Source organism: Cebidichthys violaceus, unplaced genomic scaffold (assembly GCF_023349555.1).
Source record: "Cebidichthys violaceus isolate CVI_PGR_0920_01 unplaced genomic scaffold, fCebVio1.0.p SCAF_14, whole genome shotgun sequence".
NCBI classification, from domain to species: domain Eukaryota; kingdom Metazoa; phylum Chordata; class Actinopteri; order Perciformes; family Stichaeidae; genus Cebidichthys; species Cebidichthys violaceus.
The window spans coordinates 11510737-11533929 of NW_027176307.1; the positions used below are offsets into that span (position 1 = coordinate 11510737).

A 23193-nucleotide genomic window follows, 5' to 3' on the forward strand; every position below is an offset into this window, starting at 1 on the left:
TCCCAATCAGTTTCCATTTCAAAATTACAAACTTTTCCAGAGTCAAATTTCCAGACTTCTCGCTAAATTTTGTAAATCATATTTTACTTTGTGACTTTGCAAATTTGGTGGCTTTTTGAGCGTGTCTATGTTCCCTCAGTCTTATGTTCCCTCATTCTTATGTTCCCTCAGTCCTATATTTCCCTCATTCTTATGTTCCCTCAGTCCTATATTTCCCTCAGTCTTATGTTCCCTCAGTCCTATATTTCCCTCATGTTCCCTCAGTCTTATGTTCCCTGAGATCAGTACCTATACTGTCGCCACACTATTGTTCCAAAACCCCAATTGGACCCATTTATCTTTGTCTTTAAAACAATACTTAAATATATATATATATATATATATATATATATATATATATATATATATATGTATATATATATATATATATATATATATATATATATATATATATATCATAGTATAGTATGCCATAAGAAAAATCAAGAAAAAGTCATAGTATAGTATGTCTTAGAAATGTAAGTTTTAACAAAAAAGTCAGTGTATTTTATTCCATGACAATAAAAGTCATGTGATAAAAATGTCATATAAAGTCATAGTGTAGTATGCCATCAACGTGTCATAAAAAAGTAATACAAAATGTCATATCATGGTATGTCGGGTATAAAATCATAAACAAGTTATGGAATGATGTCTGAAACAGTAATATTATAGTATATTGGAAAAATTCATAGTATAGTACGATAAAAAAGTGACAATATAGCATGTTGAAGAAAGTCATGAAAAAATGATAGCATATATGTCGACAAAAGTCATATTAAAGTATGTCGAAAAAAGTCATATAGTATAGTAACTATACTATGACATTTTCATATATACTATAATATTACTGTTTCAGATAGTTTGACTTTTTTATGACTTTTGTCATATTGGTTTATTAGTTTTATCTTTCTTCAACATGCTATACTATGACTTTTTTGACTTTTTCGTTGCAATATACTATTAAATTTCCCTCTATACTATAATATTACTGTTTCAGACAGACTATACTATGACTGTTTTATAACTTTTTGTTACATGCTATACCATTACTTTTTTGGGGATTTTTCGACATGCTAAACTATACGTTTTTTCATGACTTTTTTCAACATACTATACTATTCATTTTTTCCAATATACTATAATATAACTTTTTCAGACATACTATACCATGACTTTTTTATAACTTTTTCAACATACTATACTATGACCTTTTCATATTTTCGACATGCTATGTACTATTACTTTATTTTTTATTTTTCGACATGCTATACTATGATTTTTTATATTGTACTATACTATGATTTTTTTATATTGTACTATACTATGACTTTTTTATACTGTACTATACTATGATTTTTTTCCAATATACTATAATATTTTCAAACATGACTTTTTTTTTAATTTTTACAACTTTTTTAGGACTTTTCCAGACATACTATACCATTACTTTATTTTTATTTTTCAACATGCTAAACTATGACTTTTTTGACATACTATACTATTACTTTTATGACTTTTTTCAGATTTTTCAACATCCTATACTAAGACTTTTTTCTTACTTTTTTTGACATACTATACTATGACTTTTTAATTACTATTTTGTCATACTTTACTATTCACTTTTTCTAATATATTATGATATTACAGATTCAGACATACTATACTATGAACTTTTCAGATTTTTCGACATACTATACTATGACGTTTTTATAACTTTTTTCATCGTAATATACTATGATTTTTTTCCAATATACTTTGATATTACGGATTCAGACATACTATATACGATGACTTTTTCGACATGATGTACCTTTTTTTGGGGGGGATTTTTCAACATGCTATAGTATGTCAAAAAAGTCATAAAAAGTCATGGTCTGAAACAATAATATTATAGCATTATGGAAAAATCATAGTATAGTACGACGAAAAAAGTCAAAAAAGTCATAGTATGGTATGTCTGTGACTTACAGCCACAGAGGCAGCTCTGCGTAGAAGTGTGTGTTCAGTCACAGCCTACTCCTTTCCTCGCTGTTGACACATCAAGCTCGCTCTCACCCACTGGCAAACATTTGAGCTGCACTGGCTTGCTGCTCCAAATGCCATGAAAACCACTCTGCTGTTTATATGATTGATTCATTTCTAAAAATTCTGAATCTAAAGTTTTAGAAAACAGAAAAGGGGCAAATACTCTGGAAACCTCCTGACCCAGGAAACCTGGAAATGACTCAAATCAAATTCCATATTTCTATATTGTGTAAGAATGTATTGGTTTTCTTCTGTAGGAAGAAATGTCATCAACAAACACAATAACTGAAGCAAAACAAGAGGAAAATACCACAGCTATATTTAATGAAATATTATGAGTCATCCATTGTCATACAGCTTTTTATCTCTAGGTATGATACATTCACAAGTATCTTTTTTTTTTAATGAGTACAGAGTGATTTCTTTTCGATCATGTTCCCATATTCGTTTGACTTTTTTTCCCCTTGGCTCTCTTATTTACAGTTTGATGAGATTCCACAAGTGTTTCAGCACAGACAATATGGCTTCTAGTCTACAAGCAGACATCTCCATGGACTGCTGAGGAACACTGAGACAATGAAGTTGCCAACAGACGCTGATCTGGAAGGACAGTTTTCTCCTGTAATGGGTGAGCTTACAGGAGCGACACTGGTCATCAGCTGATCAGCAGGATGGCTGACCTCACCGTGCTGATCTGAGCTCTAGCAGTCAGTCTGGTATTTTACCTCATAAATATATATATATATATATATATATATATATATATATATATATATATATATATATATATATATATATATATATATATATATATATATATATATATATATATATATATAATGGTTTCAACAGGACATGAAGCTCTGCAGAGTAAAACTTTTAAAAGTAGAACTGGCAGCAGAGGAGGGACTGTAATATCTTAACACAATGACATCGATATTATGATATGGATATAACATTTACCACACGACATCTCAAAACATGGACATACATGCAATTACGGCAATGAGAAAATGCAGTTTGTTCAGTGGAAGTCAGAGAACCTACAGTATTGCACTAATACACAGATCAATACACTTGATTGACTCTCGGCCATAGAAGAAAAACATGTGCAAACAGAGGAAGTGCAAAATAAATAACAATATTATTGATTTTTAAATTCAAGCACATCCACCATCAAAACCAATAAATACAAACAATACGAAATAAATAAATATATAAATTAAAATGAATTAATATGACATATAAGAACATAAGTCATATGCTGGCACTGATATAAAGTAAACAGCTTAAGGAGTCAGTTTCCATAATCTGACTAAAGACGAGGAGTCTTAAGACACAGAATGACTTTTTTTTTCAGACTCCATTATTGTACTTAAATTCATCTGCAGCACACACACACACACACACACACACACACATACACACACACACACACACACACACACACACACACACACACACACACACACACACACACACACACACACACACACACACAAAGGCTTTACCATCTCCTTACTAGAGGCTTTGAATTTATGTCCATAATGTATTGATGTTTTTGATATTATTTTGTTAAACAGAGAATCCAGAATGCCTTGAAATGAAGTGGGAGAGGTAAATGGTGATCTTTGCCGTCATCAAAACATCATTATATCCTTCAACATCATGCCACTGTCTTCTATCATCGTCACACTTTAAACAAATGACACCAGAGTCATAATGACGTCTTGTTTCACAATATACTGCTACATTATAATGCAACTTCACACGGAGAGCCTGACTGATGCTGGAGTTAAGAGTAAAAAAACTAAATCTGCTATCAGTATTTTGGCCAGTATTATTTTTTTTAGACACGTAATTGAACATTTTTGATAATAATTCCTTAATTTGGTCATAAAATAATTGTAAGATGTCTATTGAGTGTGTGACAGACGCTTATCAGTGCCCTCTAGTGGACAAATGACGTAAAGGAGACACTGTAACATATTTTTGATATTTTTGTGCTGGACTTTCTTGGCAACATGTTGCACTGATTTCAATTCATTCCAATGGATTCGCTTGCAAAGTCCTGCCACCTAACCATGACAGTATGTAAGTGTAAGTGTGTGTGTGTGTGTGTGTGTGTGTGTGTGTGTGTGTGTGTGTGTGTGTGTGTGTGTGTGTGTGTGTGTGTGTGTGTGAGTGTGTGTGTGTAGGTTCGGCTGTGAAACCCCACCAGTGTGTTGTCATCCACACACACAGAGGGTGGCTCATCCATGCGCATACATAGTGCGTACCCCTTGCTTGCATCCATATTATAGCCTCAACATACAATATGTTGGTAAATGTGCATTTGCTGAGAGACAAACACACAGAAAACCTGCACCGAACCACGACACACCCCGAACACCACGCAGCCTACAGCATAGCATTAACCTGGGTCTGCTCTGTTATTGAGTCACACAACATTTTTGGAGCAATCCATCATTTTTGAATCTTCACAAAAACCAAACTGCTGAAAGAGGGGGGAAAAAAAGAAGACCTTTTTCAGGATCAATCGGCTACATCTTTGCATGGCTGATTTGGTCAGAGGCACTGACAGACAAACTGCATCATAAAACTTCATGAATAAGCCAGCTCAGAAATGTAGAGAACAGTATATATGTGAAGTGTAAATGGAGATTTTAAATTGGCACGTACCAGCCATGCACTTTCATTCAGACTATATATTCTACATGATTGTTAGACGTCGCTCTCAATGCTTGGATGCTTGTAAAATGTCTGTTTGACCTAAAGCTGCTGTCCTCAATGACAATGTATGTCGTCACATTATGCTTCTAGCGTAGGAAAAAAAAAAAAAAAAAAGGCCAAATAATTGTCTTAATAAGACAAAAGATAGTTTTGCTGCACTATTTGAATTTGGGCAGCAGGCATTACTGTAATATCCCAGTTGTGTGGGTATTCATTAAGACTACTACAAGACGATTAGAGTCATTGTGTCAAACACAAAGGAGAAACACCCACAGTATTTACACTATATGACAGAGGGCATGATTCTCTATTTGCAGGCTATCTATACTATTTATACTCATATATATATATAAGCAAATATTCTATCTATTAAATCTAATCCATTTATATATTTACACTTCATTCACATGAATCCCTGTACAGTACCCTACGTGTCGATGTCGTATCAATACAAGGCGTTAAGGGTTCAGTTAGTCAAAACACACACAAGGCTGGGTGGTGCGAGCTGCTACGGGTGGACAAAAAGGGGGGGGGGGCGGGGTCACACACACATTTAGTTGCCATTGTTCCGGCAACGTGAAAACAGGGAGAAGTTGCGACTGCAGATGATGTCGACCACGTGGAGGAGTTTCTCAGCAGCGGCGTCATTTACTCCTGGTTTTGAATCTCGCTCTGCCTCTCTTTTCTCTTTCCCTCCACTGCAACTGTTCTGCTTTCTTGTTCTTTTTCTCTCCCATCTGTCACCTTTTGGTTCCTTTTGACCCCATCTGTCCTCCGCTACAGTGGGACCTCAACTTCTCCACCGCCACAGGAGACACCAACAATACGACCCAGTTATTTTCTGCTCACAGAGGTAGGGGGCGCGTGTAGAGGTGGGCTGCAGCTCCCTCCTGTGGTGTGCGCATATGTTGGTGAGTAGCCTACTCCACCTGTATGTTTTGTCAACACTTGAGCTGGTCCATTTCAGAGCACTCCGTGTCCATGTCAGAGTCGTACAACGAGTGACCGGTGGGGTCGCTGTCGGGCGACAGAGGGTCCTTTGGCGTGTGAGTGTGGGAAGTGTGCGTGTGCGTATCGTCCTGGAAGGTGTCCGTGCGGGAGTAGAGGCCCAAATCGGCGAGTTTGGAGTCGCTGCCCTCTGTGGTGTCGCTGTAGCAGAAGTCCTCCAGGTCCACGAACCACTCGGGCCAGAACCGCCGGCGGATGCGCTCGCAGTACATGGCCAGGTTGATGAGCTCGCCTGGAGGAGGACAGACAATCTGAGTGAAGTGCTCTGAAAATGCCACTTGATGCTATTGATGAATAAAACACTACAAACAGTAGAGCTGGAATGAAGTGTTTGTTGAGAATGATTCTGATCACCTTATGTATTGTGGGGGATTTGCTTCTTTTCTTTATCTTATGTGATGGATTATCTTTAGGTTTTTAGAGTTCTGATTGCACACATTGAAAGCATCACCTTGGGCTCAGGGAGTGATTTTTGATGAGTAATTCTTTAATCAAGACAATCATTTGCAGATTAATGATTAAATAATCATTAGTTTCAGGCCAGACTAACATATTTTTAGTCCAGTGTTTTCCAAACTGAGGGTCAGGAACTACAAAGGGATCACATTATGATTAACAAGAGAGAAAGAACAAGATTTTTGATGCGACACAACATTAGAGTTTATTGGGGTCATGAGTAGACATTGCTTGGCTTTAATCAAGAAAAGACTTTTCCTTGTTCAGCTTCAAACTTGCGGTGTTTCTTTTTTGAATCTTTTCTGTTGTAAATGGTCCGCAGTGCAAAAGTTTTGTAGAAAACCTAACGTTGCCTCGTACAACCTGAAAAGCAGTGGATTTTCTTTCTGCTGCGACGTCTTTTTTAAAGGTACGATAGAATATATTTGAATATGTTAAGTGCAAAAGTTACAGTTTTAATTCATGTTTTATGGATGTTGACCCTACAATACATTCAAAATGGATTAATTAAGGAAGAAAATGTTTCTCATTTTATACAGATGTAGAAGATAAAAAATGTACTATATACACATTTATCCACATATTTTGTGGATTCCTATTTTGGTGAACTCACCTTTGATTAGCTGCTCCGGCCGTGTTCCTGGTAGCGTCCACATAGCAGGAGCCAGGTGACTGAACACTGCGGCGTCTACTGTTGAAAGCTTCGAGCCCATAAGATACTTCTTATCACCTTTTAACAGCACACAGAAAGAAAAGGTCAAATGACAAAACACACAAATACAATCAATATGTAGAGACTTCCTCTTAAAGGTCCACCTCTTGGGAAAATGCGCTTAATAATTTTTTTGCCGAATAGACAAGAAGTTTGATACAACTCTCATGTGTGTACGGTAAATATAAAACCAGAAGCTGGTTAGCTTAGCTTAGCATAAATACTGGAAACGTATTCTGTACTTTTTACTTTCCTACATTTATTTGATGAATTAGTTACTAGTGACTTTGCAGATGACGATTTTAAAAACATATAATGAGGGTATGAAATACAATCCATGGCTATACAGTAAATTAAACCACCCACCAGTATAACAATGAAAAATATTAGCTCTATTGCAGACAGGTACAATATTAAAATCAGTCAATATAATAATAATCCTATATTAAAATACATATCAATGTAACAACTAAATAGACCATTTGACTGCATATTGAGTACTTTTACACTTTAATTACATTCTCTTGATTTACATGCATACTTTTACTGAAGTCATATTCTGAATGCAGAACTTTTACTTGTAATAAAGTGCTTTTAAAATTGTGGTATTAGTACTTGTATTTAGGTAAAAGACTGTAATACTTCGTTCACCCCTGCAGTCCACACATCAATCACTTCTGGCCTCAAAGTAAAAGGGATCAGAGAGCAAGTGATGAAACTTTAACCTTAGTAAGCACCATTTGTACAACACTTGCCACCACAGCTCTACTTCCAGAGTTTTGTGTATCGATTCTAGACTGCAATGCTAACGTCTCCCCACAGGAGGTCAGTATTGTGCTGCTATTTGTACAAACACGATGTCCTGGTTATAGTTCTCATGGCACATATTGAAAAGACGTTCTACCTGTCCACTAAAGCTGTTCATCTGCTTACTGAGTAAACGGTGTGAACACACAACTTTGCATACAGACTCATAAATGCAAAAAAACCCCCCAAAACTATAATAATTGTTCTGCACTGAAGACGTTCACATGGTTCAAAAGGCTGGGATGTTTTGGTTAATTCACATCATTTTCTGCAAATCACAATAAATCCCACAAATATAATATAATAGATTCTCATCTTCCAAATGACGAGCATCATTAGATATGTATATATTTCCAGATTTCTCACCGAGTAGAGTGGCCAGGGTGCGCATGTCCTTCTCCATCAGGTCGTAAACCTCCTCTTCAGAGAAGCGTCCGATCCCGTGTCCGTACATCTCCCTCTTGACGATTCCACCGGTCAGATGACTCAGGATCCACTTGAGCAGGTCGCTCAGCGGCCCGCTCACAGACAGCATCTTCTGGGTCTCCTCCAGGTTGTCCACCCACTGACAGTAAGCTATGGTCCTGCAACAAAAACACACATGTGCACAAGTTGAGTTACATTTCAAATAATTAGTGAAAAAGCATCATCTTTGAAAGGACGTCCCACTCTTGCTCCTTATAATGACACTGCACTGTTCTAAGACAACAACCAAATTGCTGTTTGAACTTTATGGGGGTTCCTCACCAGTAGAAATGCTCCTCCACCATTTTGGTGATTGCGCGAGACACCGCCTTCTCCTGCGGCGTCAGGCTCATGTTGAGGCTCGCGCCCAGCCTCTCCTCCAGGAAGTCGATGATGAACTCCGTACCACACACCTGCTCCTGGTTGTATTCGATCCACGGCATCTTTCCCTGCGGTGACAGCTTCCCATCAAAGTAGTTCTGCGAGAAAACATATTCAAGAAACAATATACAGATTGAGAAAGTAGCTGGTGATCGGTATTACGTGAATTTAATTTGAATCAGATCAAGACAAAAACGTCCTCACACTCAATTGTAAAGATAGAGAAATAGATGTAGTAGTGCAGACTCATAACCACAGCTGTACCTTGTAGGGCAGGTCAACCATACGGAGGTAGGTCTCCATCTTAAGGCAGAAAGGGGACAAGGAGGGGACACCAATTTTGGGTCTGGAGAACTGGTGGAGTATGATGGCATCTTTGGAGTCCAGCTCTTCCTCTTTTCTGTGAGGAGGAGACAGAGCTGCAGATCAACAACAACAACAACAACAACAACAACAACAAAGGTGTGTGTGTGTGTGTGTGTGTGTGTGTGTGTGTGCGTGCGTGTGTGTGTGTGTGTAGTAGGAGGAGGATTGGGTTTTCATATCATATTGAATAAATCAAATCATCTGCAACCAAGGTCCTTTAACCCGCCCTGAGTTATTGTCATTTATGCGAGCCAAGGAAAACGGCAATGTCAAAATAATGAATCACACCCGGGTGAACGATTATGGTGCATTCATGGCTACTATTGGGGGCTACTTCACGGACAAAGGGCCGGCCCTGTAAATGGCAACAAATTCACGGGGGCACAATGCAGAATTAAAGGGAGCTGTCCGCTGCGTGAGGTGCTGAAACGCAAAAACAAGCCTCGGAGGAGAGGAGCTGTCTATTTCAGGGTGGTGCTGAAAGGCCCGCGCACTCTTAAATAAGCTGGTTTTTGGTGCAATAACCTAATGAGGGTAACATACAATGAAGCACACAGAGCCAGAACTGCATGTCCCGAAAGCTGACCCGCCAGTCGGGATGAACTCCATCCCAATGAATATTTAACTGCACCACGAACAGCATGTATTTCAGTATAAAAGTCGACCTCGCATTAATAACAGCTTTAGTATACCGATATAATGTAGAAGGCCTACACACACACCAGATTTCCACACGCCGTTAGTTGAGCTAAAATCCCTTCACTTAGACTTTATTCAAATACTCGAACGAGGCTTTTATTTTGATACTGACTGTTTTAGGCCCATTGCTGTAGGCTCTGACTACCGGTTACCATGAGACATGTTAAAAACAAAAGACCTGACAGTGAATAATCAATAACAATGAACACAAATACATTCGTATCCGTCATATTATCATTTTCGTTTGTAAATATCAGTATGTTTGGGGCTTTGGCGTTATACTGTTTACACTGAAGGTTGTTTTTTTTCCCACACAACTGCAGTGCTTGTGCCTGAAACCAAACACCGGAACGTGTGTCAGGAACAGGGGGGGGGGGGGGGGGGGGGGGGGGGGGGGGGTCTCAATAAAGCAAACACAAGATGAACCTAAAGGCTTCATGTCACATCGCGTCCTTGAGATGCATACAAATGAAAGGGACGCGCTGTCAAAGTCTATAATGTCAGTTCACGTGACAATAGAGCTGCTTGAAAACAGGCCACAAGACGAACCTCTCTGACAAATATGATAAATTAGCCATTATCATTTTTTTAATCGCTTTGAATGACTAAGACCGAAACATAGGTTATGTCATGACCCTTGCTGTAGGGTCACCTCTGTCATTAATCCACATTAAATACGCCAATAAAGATTGAAATGCCCTAATGTGTGTTTGTGAGGAGGGAGTTGGGGGGGTGGTGGAAGGTTCTGTTACATCACAATCCACCCACTCACGATTCCTTATTCTCCACTGACTCCGCTCTCACCCCGCCCAGCCTGATGAGATTAAGTAACATCAAACCCCAGAGAAAAAATAAATAAAGACCTGCAGAGAGTGAAAACATGAATGAGATGAGCGGTGGGGGTTTTCGGATTGATCGTGGCCCAAGAGGCCCGAGTGTGGAAGGTGAAGAGCTCTGCAGCTTCTGCACAGGGACACCTCTGACGGCCTCCGTGTTGTTGGTTACCTGATGGCCAGCAATTCGTGCAGCAAATAAGCAGCGGCGGCGAGCAGAGCCCCTCCAGTCAAATACAGCGTCTTCCGCCACCACGAGTCCGAGCCCAGAGCTGACATTATCCCGCCGTAGTCCTGCAGTGGGTAGGCGATGATGTACCCATAAAACGAGAGCTGCTCATCGGAGCCCAGCAGGCCGGAGGAGAAGCTCTGGTTCTGGCTAAGATCGACCACACACGACCGCGTCCAGGCAAACCCGACGCGCCAGTACATGCTCTCTGTCTCGGGCCACTTTCCGCCTCACTCTGGCAGCTCGGGGCTTCATCAGCGGGGGCTTCATCGGTGCAGAGAGCTGCGGGTGCGGGGCGACTGTTCGAGGAGCGGCCGACTGGACTCGAGCGTCCGTCCCGGAGCTTGTCCCCGCAGCGGGGTCGACATCCTCCGCAGCCCGCTCGGAGCTCGCTGGATGCAGCTTCTCGCCTAACACTGTCAAGTTAGACAGATACACAACACTTCCGGTTGCCTTTCAAAAATAAAAGTTGATTCGTGGACGTGTCGGGACACAATCCAAGCGAAAATGTACTTCAACAAGTAAATACAGCTTATTTGTTTGCATCCTGCTTGTCCATAACGCAGTTTGTGTTTGTGGGCATAGTGGGGCATTACTAACCAGTCAAACCCACCCTGACACCACAGGAGACACTAAAGTCCTTGGTTTACTTTTGATGGGTTGTGATAATTTGACAAAACGTTTTGATTGATACTGAGAAGTGAGCACGATACTAACACAAAGCAATACATAGTTTAGGCCTATAGAGCCACTGTTACTAATATGACCATAAAAACTATGTAACAAATCCAGCAAGAACAGATTTTTGTGAGTTAAATGTAAGGAATAAAACTACTACATAAGAGAGAAATTAGGTGTTTTAGGCCTTGTTACGAGCAAAGGAGTAGAATATCACAAACTAAAATATATTTGAAAAACAATGAACCCCAAACAGACACAAAATAACACAATCATGCCCCTACAACGTTGACCTCTGAACAAGTAAAAGTTATCCTTTATCCCTTTGTTAAGGCAGTATTGCTGCAAATATCCTTCATTCTGATAATTCTGCTGGTTTTGCTATTTTAATTTTTTCAGCTTAGGTAAAAATAAATAAAAATAAAGTCTTATTTTGAAGGGGAAACGCCGCAGCTTGCCGTAATGTTTCTCTCTTCGCTCACCTAGTGTGACGTCACGGGTACTGAATGTACCCCATGGCACCATCATCTCCTGGAGGCGACTACAGGTAAATACATCCTCTTGATGCCATCAAGTTAACGCACATCTTCCTGATCACAAACGGGGGAAGCGGATCATGCAGTGCGTGTACTGTGCCTATACTTTAACTCCAACCTCTCCGTTATTAAACATATACTTTTCTGAAATGTCATAACTGATATTGAACATGTTACGTATTCTTTGTTGTTGCCACTAGGGGTCCTACCACAGCCATTGTGTTGACGTGACATTGAGGTTAGGTAATGGGACTGAATAAGACTTTTGTAACATGCTGGAAGATTCCCCAAAAGACCAGCTTGAATAACAGCAGTGAGCCACTTTGTTATGCACATCATACATTTTTATTACCATAAATGATCCTCCAAAATGAATAAACAGAGACTTTCAAGTAGTAAAACAATTTTGGAAAATGTGTTTTTACCAGAATAGCAGGATTATTTAGGCGTGGTGAAGCCCTTTACATTTTCAAGGCCAGTAATGTCGTGTAACAGATGGAGGAACACGTCAGACGGCAGAGCAGAACAACGCTGCATCCAAGCAGCCTCAGCGGCTTCTCCGTCTTACTTGTCTCCTTGACTCAGTGTGTGAAATTGAAGGGCTAGTGGCATTTAACACCATGTTTCTGTACCTTTTCAGTTGTTTTTCCAACAGCGACCATCAAGCGAAACAATGTTCAACCCTAGAATGTATTTTCCAGCTGGCCTGAACGGGACAATGTGCTTTTTACGATGTTCTCTGTAACCAGCAGCTTTCATTTTGTAAGGCTTTTCAAGCACCTTGTTGTGAGTACAGCCACACACAGCTCCCACTGCATTACATCACAAAAATATAGAGACGCCTACAGGTATATGCACAGATATACTGCCACAGTAAAGCCATTGAATAGATGGTAGATTTAAAATAAGAATGTACAACCAAAAGTTTGCAACAAATCTAGAACGATTGTAATTTGCATTTTGGACCAAAAAAAAAAATTAAATCCTTTCTTGACAAATTAAAAACAAACAAAAATGACTAAACATAGCTTTAGGCAACTCATTGTACAACTAAAGCGTAATAGATGAACACAATAATTGCAATGACATGAAGAATAAGCTTTGCAACAGAATCATGACGGTGAAGGAAACAAAGGACCTTATATTTGACGCACTAGCACAAAGCTGAACCAGCTCATGATTTCCATTTACGGTTCCTCAATTAAGCCAAAACATGAAAGATAAAAAGGAATAAGAGTTATAAGGCTATTTACAAAAGGGAAGAGGGAGGGGATGCATGAGGCGCAGTTGTCATGATTCAAAACAGTAAATCATTGATTTCAAAGAAGTCATTTCTACAATAACGAGGAGCCTCGCGTGGGATTCTTCCTGCCGTGGTTCAAGATCAACCAGCAGAGACCTGACAGGGCAGGACATCCAATCACATCACAGTTGGTGATATCCAATCAGATCTGCACAGGATCCAATCATTTTACAGAGAAGACTACTCGAGTCCCTGAGGAATGAAAACCCACCCAGACTGGCCACACACACACACACACACACACACACACACACACACACACACACACACACACACACACACACACACACACACACACACACACACACACACACACACACACACACACACGATCAAGTTTTCTCGAATCCCACGGAGCGCCACGTGAAAGGAGTCGCTCCTCTGGGATGTTCAAGATTGTCAGGATCATCACAATGATGTTAAAGCAGGTTTCTTCTGAACCATCACATCTGGTCTATTTTTTTTTTTTGCCACATTCACAGCTCCCCTCCCTCCCCCCCCCCCTCTTTACCTTTAAATGTTCCTCAGTTTTTAAGTTTGTTTTCAAGTCCGGAGTACAGAGCCTCCTCGAGATATTTCAGTGGCTCCTCGCTCAATCCATCATTTCCCAGAGAAGGGAAGAGTGAAGACGTGGCTCTCAGTTTGTTGGTCAAAGACGAAGGGGCATCTCGGGTTGGCTGAAACGTGATCACGGTCGCGCTTGTGTGACATTTAAAAGATTCCCCCCTTCTCTCCGTCAGCATTACGGATTCCCACAGAAATATAGACGCCACGCTAGGACTGGCTGTAGGAGTTGCTTTGGTTCCCATTGGAGCTTTGGTCACTCTCACTGTAGACAGACGGGAGACAGAATTACACACAGCTCACTGATAGGAGGACTTCAAGGTGAGCGGTTTAGCAAAACGCAATGTAGTTGTAGGATATTATGACACCAGTTAATGCAGCTTTGTGCTCAGTGGAGGTACTGCCAAATGGTTACATTTTATTAGAAATTGAATTACTTCCTAATTTATAAAGCCAGCTATTTTTACATCTAAATGTGCTCAAGAATTCACAAATAAAAATAAAACGTCAAATTAAAATGCATAATATAACAGAATATATTACAGACTGAATCATGACGCATTGTCAGTTCTGCCGCTGCTAGCTAGCCAACGTTTGAATGTGGTGAAGTTATTTTTTTCCCCTCATATATTTGGGAGAAGTGGGCTTTAAGTTAACTGCGAGGTAACACACAGAGCAGAGTCACGTTTACCTGTTCGGAGGAGGTTTGGGCTTCGGCATCTTGTTTAGCACGGCAGCGATCTCCTTTCTGTCGTCAAAATTCTTCCACTGGTCATAGAGCTTCAGAATGACACGGATGATCTCCAGGATCTTGAGAGGGGAAAACGAAAAACAAAAAGTAAACTCATGTGGATCCACAGCTGCTCAATACGACAATAGTCCCAAAGTGGAATGGGTTCTCTCCCGGTGTTCATTAGGAGTATGTGACACTGTGAGAAAAGTTGATGCACGTGGATGTGTCTCAAGCTTAATTAATTCAGATTATAAAACATAAAAAGGGATTTTTGAGAATGGGATATTCTTACTTTGTCCATGTCAACAGAGAGCTCTGCAAACCACTGCCTGGCATCCTTCTGCTGTACCACACAGGCGACATGCAGACAGGCTGTGAGAGGAAAGGAGCTGATCATGTTGCGTCTAATAATCGTATTTTAAGTCAGTAACAACATTAAACAGCTGCAATGAGAAAACGCATGGGGACAAATCTTACCCAAGGCGATCATGAAGGGAGGGTAGAGCAGACACAGATCCGTCCTGTATGTGTCGTTCACTATTCGCCTGGTTCAGATAGAGAACAGCGCACACACACACACACACACACACACACACACACACTGGGTAAGTCTACCAACGTCAAGGACGTCAAAAGAGACACATAACTCTACACAGACAGTATCGTACCAGGCCAGGGGCAGCAGCATGTCTTCCTGTCCCATATCCTGCACATACTGCAGCAGTGGTCTGTAGGGGTGGTACACTATCAGGCAGCAGTCCTGAAGAGAAGATGACAATAAGTAATCCAAGCGTCTAATCAAGAATACAGCTTACAGTACAGCAGCAATGGCACAAAGCGCTCTCCACTCACCATCAACTCCAGAAGGTAGAACTCACATTCTAATATCTGGAAAAGACGCAAAATGGAAATAGTTTTTAAACAGATCAGATCGGTTTTTACAATACAAACACATACAACACTTTGACACCTTCTTCATGAGGTCTAAACAAAAACAAACATATATTGTATATGGCGGGTATAATCCTATTTACTTATGATTATGTGATACCGTCTCAGCCAACACTCAGACCCTTTTCTCCTATATGGAAGCACCCACCATTGCCTTCTATGTTTAGTGATACTATTCCCAAACAGTGGGCAGAAAGAGGAATTATAACTTCTGATAGCTAGTATGACAGTGGAACTCTTCCCTCATTCAAACAAATAAAAAAATACAAAGTATCAGGATCTCTTGCTCTTCCCAGACCGGCGAGGAGATCCACATTTGTGTTGCAATAAAACACTGACAGACGGATGCTATCTGTGATTGATGATTCATTAGATTCTATTTCAGTGCATATGTGCATTTCATGTGTAGAAATACAGCCTTGACAGGATGAAAAAAAAAAATGCTTCGAGTAGATTATATCTTTGGGTAGTTTATTATGTTTCATTCATATATCAAATCAAATACTACAAATATAAATCTATATTTTGCTTTAAATATTATTATTATTATTATTTTTTTTTTTTTACATGTGCATTTTTTACACACCCTCGACTATGCTGGGCTTTATTGTCGTATTACCCCGTTTGCCCCCGGGTCACAAACACTTTTACCACGTCTGCAGGTTGGACATGAATAATGACGTGCAGGAGTTGCAGCACCCCCGCTAACTCATTCTCTGCTACGTGAACCACTCCCTTCTTTTATCGCACTGCGGTGGCTCGCTATAAATAATAGTTTACACAGCATTCAGACAAGGCAGCATGTCAGAACAGCCACAGTGAGGTCCTGGCGACTTGCTGGAGATGCTGGACATATTGATTGGTGGACTGAAGGTGGACACCACTTGAGACCACAGTGAGAAACGCTGCGCAGAACCAACGCATGCACACGGGTAGCTGTGGTGGAAGCCAACTCCCACAGCGGTACGATTCTTATCATGGGTTTGCGAACATTAGCTGTGGAATGTCACGTATTGATGGACTCCGACATGGCAACACTGTGTTACAGTGTAAGGGGCTCTTGGTGCGCTGTAGTGCAGCGAGGCAGGGAATAAATAACTTCGCAGAGAAAGCAGGAAAACATTCAAACTAGCATAAACTAGCATATGGTTATCTGAACTATATGAATTACAGTTCATCTCTTTTTACGACCAACTTGAAACACATCGCTTACAACTCTGCTCGTTGCTCAAACTTTGTTAACACACACACACACACACACACACACACACACACACACACACACACATACACACACATACACACACACACACACACACACACACACACACACACACACACACACACACACTAGTCTCACGTCTGTGTTGTTAGATTGCTCACAGGGTTAAGACTTTACTTGTCCTCATTACGTTGCTGCATTTACTGTTTAACAAATGTTATTTCTAATAATAATGTTTTTTTTGTTCGCTCTGGATAACAGCATCTAAACGTATAACATGGATTGTTACACAAACGTTTTACTTACATGATTCATTCTGTAAGGGAACTCCTTTGGAAAGGCATAGGAAAATCTGGTTTTCACTGTTTTGAGAAAGTAAACATGATTATAACATCTCCACTGCAGAAGAAAGTCTGAGCGACTAAGTTTAGGAAATATTTGACAAAAAAAAAAAAAAAAGGCGACTTACACACAGACGTTGCTGCAGAGATTAGCCTGGTATTGGACACAACTCCAAATTCCTGAGTGAGCATAACAGTGTTGAGCACAGAGCAGATAAACAGAGCACATATACAACAGAAGCTACTACTTTACTAGTGTACACATTTTGTCCACAGAATTTTCCTCACCTCAACTTTAGAAGCCAGGAAAACACAGGTAGGAGCCATTAGCACTGGATCTATACTTTTCAGGGAATACCTGCAAACAAAAGGAGATAAATAAATAAAGGGATCTATCTTGGGCAATCATCACAATAGCGGGTTAAGTTAACACTTTACTAAAGGTGGGTGATATGGTTTCAAAGAAAATAGCATTAGCGATGACTTATGCTGATAAGAATGTCAGTGAAGTTTGCCAAACATTGTGCAAAGTTGTACAACCATATGACTCTAACCACAGTCCTAGATGAACTGTATTCTAATATCAGAAGATGTGATACCTGGCGTAGAAGCGTTTGAAGTAAACAGTTGCAGTGGCGATGACCTGCTGCCGCAGCTTCAGGTGTTCCCCCAAAGCCTGGATCACTGAAAAGAGACACAATTACACATTCGATTACTTAAAAGTAAAATACGTGATGTTGTGTAATTTCATGTAGAAACTCGAGACTATGAGATGCAGGAACTCAAATTTAACAAATACCATTAGCAAAGAATATCTGCAGCTTCCAGTACTCCTCTTCTGAGAGAAACTTCAGGTCCTTCTGCCGCTCCTTCATCAGGTCCTGCTTGTCCAGAACCCACTGCAGACTTTAACGAATTAAATAAAAACGCATTACCTCAATATTCTCATGGTTATGTTGGATATTTAAACTGTCATCAACCAAGCTAGCGGGTAGCACAGCAGCATAAACCACCGTTAGCCTTCTATGTTGCTGCCACAAAGCATATATACTATAAAAGTTAATATAAATAAGAACAATAATTGTCTTTAATATGTTTGTTCTTCAGTCTTTATTACAATGGGTCTGTATATAGCGTAACAACAGTTCAGGAGACACAGTTACGATGAACCCGCTCACAGCTAACGCTAGGCCTCACAACACAGACGGCGGTTTGCTGAATAAAGACGTAACAAGTCACATTTTAAATACAAACTTACTAATGAGAACTTTGCCAGAAGTTTCCCGCCATGTCGCAGCTGTTGAGGTAGAGAAGGACACTTTTTTTATTGATACAACTTTCCTACAAAGAAGCGAACAGCAGAGGCAATGTTGTTGTGCCTAGCAGACACTGGAGTGACATCGAAAACGTCTCGGGGAATCACGGAGAACTCCATGGAATGGTTCCGGAATTTTAGTTCCACCTTTAAAAAGTCAAAATACTTTTTTAATACAAGTACATATGTATAGATAATTTCTCATTGAATCTGCATAATTTGAAGTAAAACAAAAATGAGTTTAGTTTAATATGTCCAGTAAATGTGGGCACGCACATGCCTATGCATGTTAGTAATCAGATATGTCGTAAAATTAGGATTATTTCTGTCGCCTGTAATAAATTAATTGACGCAACCTTGATAAATGTTTGTAGGGACATTCATTCTTGGGTTGGGAAGGTTCAACATTCCTGTGTAGTGTTTCGGGAGGGGCTGGTAACGTTAGCCTGTATAAAGACCCCACCACAGACCAAAAAGGTGCGAGTGTCCAGTCCCCCGGTTAAAGTTGCAGAACTTACAGGAGCGTCAACGATGAGCCGCAGTCCAGAGAGGATGTCTTCTTACCGCCGGCATTTCGAGGGAACCCTGGCTGCCCCTCCTGCCTACCAGCTCCGGGTGTCTAGTCGCTCTCCCACCCGAAGGGAGAGCCGCCACCGGTCGGCCAGTTTCACCCGGAGTGGGACGATGGGCCGCAGAGCCAGCTCCAACAAGGCTCGCGTGACCAGGTGAGTCACCTCCAGGGTAATGTCAGCTCTTTAAATTAAGTAAAAATACAAAAGTATTAGCATCAAAATGAAAGTGCCGAAAGTAAAGTACTTAGTAGAACAGTCCATTTCAGAATAATGCATATTCTAATTTTTAATTATGAGTATCAATGCATTATTGTTAAATGCTATTTTACTATAGCAGCTGGTAGAGGTCGGGCTTATTTATTACTATATGCCGGGAGCTTTAAAATTTAACCAAGGTTTCAATTAAGTCTGATCTTTATCAAAAATAAAAAAAATGTATCATAATGTATTTTTGATTATACTTTGTATTACTATGCTCTTAATCTGCAAAGTAACTGGTAACTAAATGTATCAAATAAATGTAGTGGAGTAAAAAGTAAAACAAAAGGTAATAAGTATAATAAGTATTTAATGGGTGTACATGTGTCAAAATTAAATAAATGAAAAAAGACACATCCATAAAATCAAAACGATCAAATGTATAAAGTTGAAACTCTTTTCTGGTCCCGCCTGCAGCAGTGTGAGTATGGGAGCGCTGTGCTTTGGCATGTCCATGGGGCTAGGGCCAAAACTGGACCTGGATGTGGCTGCAGCAGAGAATCAGGCCTTTATGACGACCCGCACCACTGAGAGGCAGGAGATGGTAGCACTCAACGACCGCCTGGCAGTGTATATTGAAAATGTGAGAGAACCAACTGTAAACAGACACACATTTGCACATGTGCTCATGTTTCACTCCTTAAATGCCACGGAAATATTCATATTCATTTCTTGACATGTGAACTTTGTAATATGACTTCTTTATGGCTTTTTCCACCCTGATCTCTTTAGATCTTCAGCCTATAAATCTTTCTTCAATTATTCCTACACAGTGTACTATCAAAAAATGCAGTACATGCATAAAAATACTGTAATGACTTTGTTTTTTGTACATTCAACTTGTAATCATCAGGTTTGTCTATGTTTCTGGCATTTCTTCTTGTAGGTGCGAAACCTGGAGTCAAAAAACAAGCTGCTGGAGGCTGAGATTGAGGCCCTGAAGAGCCGCCATGTGAGACCATCAGGCCTCAGGCAGCTGTACGAGTCCCAGCTGAAGGAGCTCAACAGGGACGCAGAGAAAATAAGAATCCAGAGGGTGAGGGGAGGTCATGTCTCCTGAATGCAACATATTTAGATCATGGTTTGACGTGATTATTGTAGAAGCCAGGTTTGGTAACATTTGAGCTCATGCTCACCCCATTATCTGCTGCATGTTTGATCTTTGTAGGATATGTCTTTGGCAGCCAAGGAGGCAATGTTGGGCCAGTTTGAGATGCTGAAGGCCAAATACAATGAGGCTGTGGATGCCCGGAAAAAGGCGGAGCATGATATTGAGAATCTCCGTCCGGTAAGAAACTCATAGTGAAAATGAAAAGCTTTAGATTCATATACAAGGTTTGTGAACAGAACTGGCTTCCTTTCACAAAACCATTCAAACCGGATGTGTTTCAATGTCCCAGGAAGTGGATAAATCAACTTCATTACGGATTGCGCTGGAGAAACAGCTGGAAAACCTGGAGACTGAGCTGGCCTTCCTTCAGAGAGTTCACAAGGAGGTAATGTTTGCTTGTCTCTCCATCCACTGCATACTCTGTGTAGGAGTCAGTGGCTGGTGGCTGGCATGCCATTCATATTATCATTAATGGTTTAATAGGCTGGCAATTATTGCAATGACGAGTTAAACTTAGAAGAGACCTCGTTGATGGATAGAGTGAGTAAGGCAAATTATCAGCATGGTGTGAAGGACTCATAGGAAGCTAAAGGGGAAAGCTGTGACTGACGTGTGGTGCAGAGTGGTGGGGTGAACCTTTCTTAATCAGCTAAATAAATGTTTCTATATTACTACAAAATACATCAAATACTGTTTACATGTATTTCTAAAATCGTATTAAAGAAAGTAATACAAGCCACAGTTTAAGTGCTGCATCTATCGCTATTCCTCTAACTCTGGATGTTTGCGGTCCACTGAAAGGAAATTGAGGAGCTGGTGCAAATGATCTATTCAGCAACCACCAAGGTGGACCTGACCTTTGGCCTCCCGGACCTGTCCTCTGCTCTCAAACAGATTCAGTCTCAGTACGACAGCATCGCTGCAAAGAACCTGCAGGTAGGGTGCAAAAAATGAAACTTCCAACAACTCTAATGTTCAACAGTCCACAACCGCATTAAGGAACAGTGAAATAATGGAATGTTGTTATCATTACTGACAGCATGCAAGACAAAAGGCTATATAAAGGAGTTATAATCTACTGAAACACTGTTAATGTTTGTTGTTCTCCAGGAAATGGACACTTGGTACAGGACAAAGTTTCAGGACCTGAGCAGCGCCTCCACCAAACACGTTCGAAGCACTCAAAGTATTAGAGAGGAAATCGGAGGGTATAAGAAAGACGTGAGTATGATGCTCTGTTCTTGTTTATGGTGACTACAAGTACTTCTTAGCATGAAACAGGTGTGTGTGTTTATGTGTGTGTGTGTGTGTGTGTGTGTATATAGCTGCTCACCAAGGAACGTGAGTTGGAGGCACTGAAGACAAAGAATGAGTATCTGGAGGCTCAGATTCGTGATGCAGTGGAAAAGTACAAGAAGAAGGAGGAGGACTTACAGGTGACATGATGTGAATGTGAAGACCTTCTCTAGTCATCCTCTGGCCCCAAACTCCCTAAAATAAAGCGATTCTGTTGTATTGTTTCTGTTGCAACAGGAGCGTAGAGAGGCGATTAAACTGGATCTGAAGGTGACCAAGGAGAAGATCACTCTGCTGCTGCGGGACTACCAGGAACTGCTAAATGTAAAGATGGCTCTGGAAATTGAGATCACCACCTACAGGTGAACAAAACGTACCCTCATGCCATTTCCACAGTGTGTTAACCTGACTGTTTTACATTTGGTAGAAAATACAAGACACGCGGGGTAGTTTTCCTCTCGTCTGCGGCATTCATTCCAACTTCGTTCCGCTCTGTTCATTTGTCAGGAAGCTGATAGAGGGGGAAGACAGCCGTCTGGACACCATGGTCCGAAACCTGTCCCTCACGGGAGGACAGCGTCTCACCTTCGGTGTCTGCATGCACGCTGCCTCGGCCCCCGATAGCTCCGCCCCTGCGGCCACTTCAAAGCTAGACGGGGCCTCCGGCGACACGACCAGTAGAGTGGCTGAGAAAGCTCCGGCTGCTGCCCGAGTGGAGGCGGCCTCATCAGACGGTCACTTAGCAGAGCAGGCGACTGAGAGGTCTGAGAGGAAGACTGTCCTGATCAGGTAGAGGGTGACTTTGGAACAGAATGTCTATCGTCTGACAATATCATTATTATTATTATTAACCAATATTATTAATTAATATCATTACTACTTTTATTACTAGTATTTGCTCAGGCTTCTCTCTTCTCTAACAGTTTCAAACATACAAGTTTGTTATGCTTTGTTTGGCCTGTATTTCTGTGTCTGTCTGTTCCTATGTGTACATACTGTGTATTTTGTGCCTGTTCTATGTACAACCCTTTGCACAAAAAAAATATTAAAATACATTTGGGATTATACATCTAAAATGATAATAACAAACATTTGTATTTTGTTCTCAATCAGAATCTCTTACTGATACGGTAAAACTTCTTATTCCTCCCTCCATTTTTTCCCAGAACAGTTAAGACAGATGAGGAGACTTATGAGCGCGACACGCAGGAGCGCACCATCACCATTTCTGGAGCAGCGGACGACACGGATGAAGAATAGATTGCTCATCTACCCCAGATCTCGCTACCTATACGCTGTGCAACAGCGTTCTATGTTATTATGTTATTCAGATGTCCTTGAAAATCACAGAATTTAATATTGAATTGAAGGGAAAACAACTCGTACTGATGCAGCAGGATTGATTTCATCCTCCGTGGATACTTTACATTAAGAAAGCTACACACACCGTGTCCAGTGCTCCTAATTCTCACACTGCTTTTCTGCTCATTTAATCCTCCTGTGTGTCAGAAATGTGTCTTTCAAAGTAACAATAAACAGCAAGCAATCATAGTTGTG

General features: G+C 40.5%; 3 protein-coding genes across 3 annotated transcripts; 1 reads left to right on the top strand and 2 right to left on the bottom strand.

The window, feature by feature from the left end:
* Positions 1–3460: 3460 nt before the first annotated feature.
* Positions 3461–11144, bottom strand: faxca (failed axon connections homolog, metaxin like GST domain containing a). The gene is made up of 6 exons (XM_068708839.1): positions 10700–11144; positions 8894–9029; positions 8531–8727; positions 8150–8367; positions 6878–6994; positions 3461–6040 (listed from the first exon to the last, which is right to left on the bottom strand). The coding sequence occupies exons 1-6, from the start codon at positions 10957–10959 to the stop codon at positions 5742–5744; spliced, it is 1227 nt and encodes a 408-aa protein (XP_068564940.1). The 5' UTR covers positions 10960–11144; the 3' UTR covers positions 3461–5741.
* A 1148-nt stretch (positions 11145–12292) lies between these two features.
* ccnc (cyclin C) lies at positions 12293–18497 on the bottom strand. Its single transcript, XM_068708840.1, has 13 exons — positions 18343–18497; positions 17884–17990; positions 17684–17768; positions 17373–17442; positions 17213–17264; positions 17050–17105; positions 15423–15458; positions 15239–15330; positions 15048–15115; positions 14863–14942; positions 14529–14647; positions 13785–14102; positions 12293–13489 (listed from the first exon to the last, which is right to left on the bottom strand). The coding sequence occupies exons 1-12, from the start codon at positions 18372–18374 to the stop codon at positions 14048–14050; spliced, it is 852 nt and encodes a 283-aa protein (XP_068564941.1). The 5' UTR covers positions 18375–18497; the 3' UTR covers positions 12293–13489; positions 13785–14047.
* A 433-nt stretch (positions 18498–18930) lies between these two features.
* ngs (notochord granular surface) lies at positions 18931–23170 on the top strand. Its single transcript, XM_068708854.1, has 11 exons — positions 18931–19124; positions 19647–19812; positions 20116–20265; positions 20398–20517; positions 20630–20725; positions 21142–21276; positions 21451–21561; positions 21666–21776; positions 21874–21998; positions 22144–22425; positions 22803–23170. Exons 1-11 carry the CDS (start codon positions 18931–18933, stop codon positions 22894–22896), a joined length of 1584 nt encoding a protein of 527 aa, XP_068564955.1. The 3' UTR covers positions 22897–23170.
* The last annotated feature ends 23 nt before the right edge of the window (positions 23171–23193 follow it).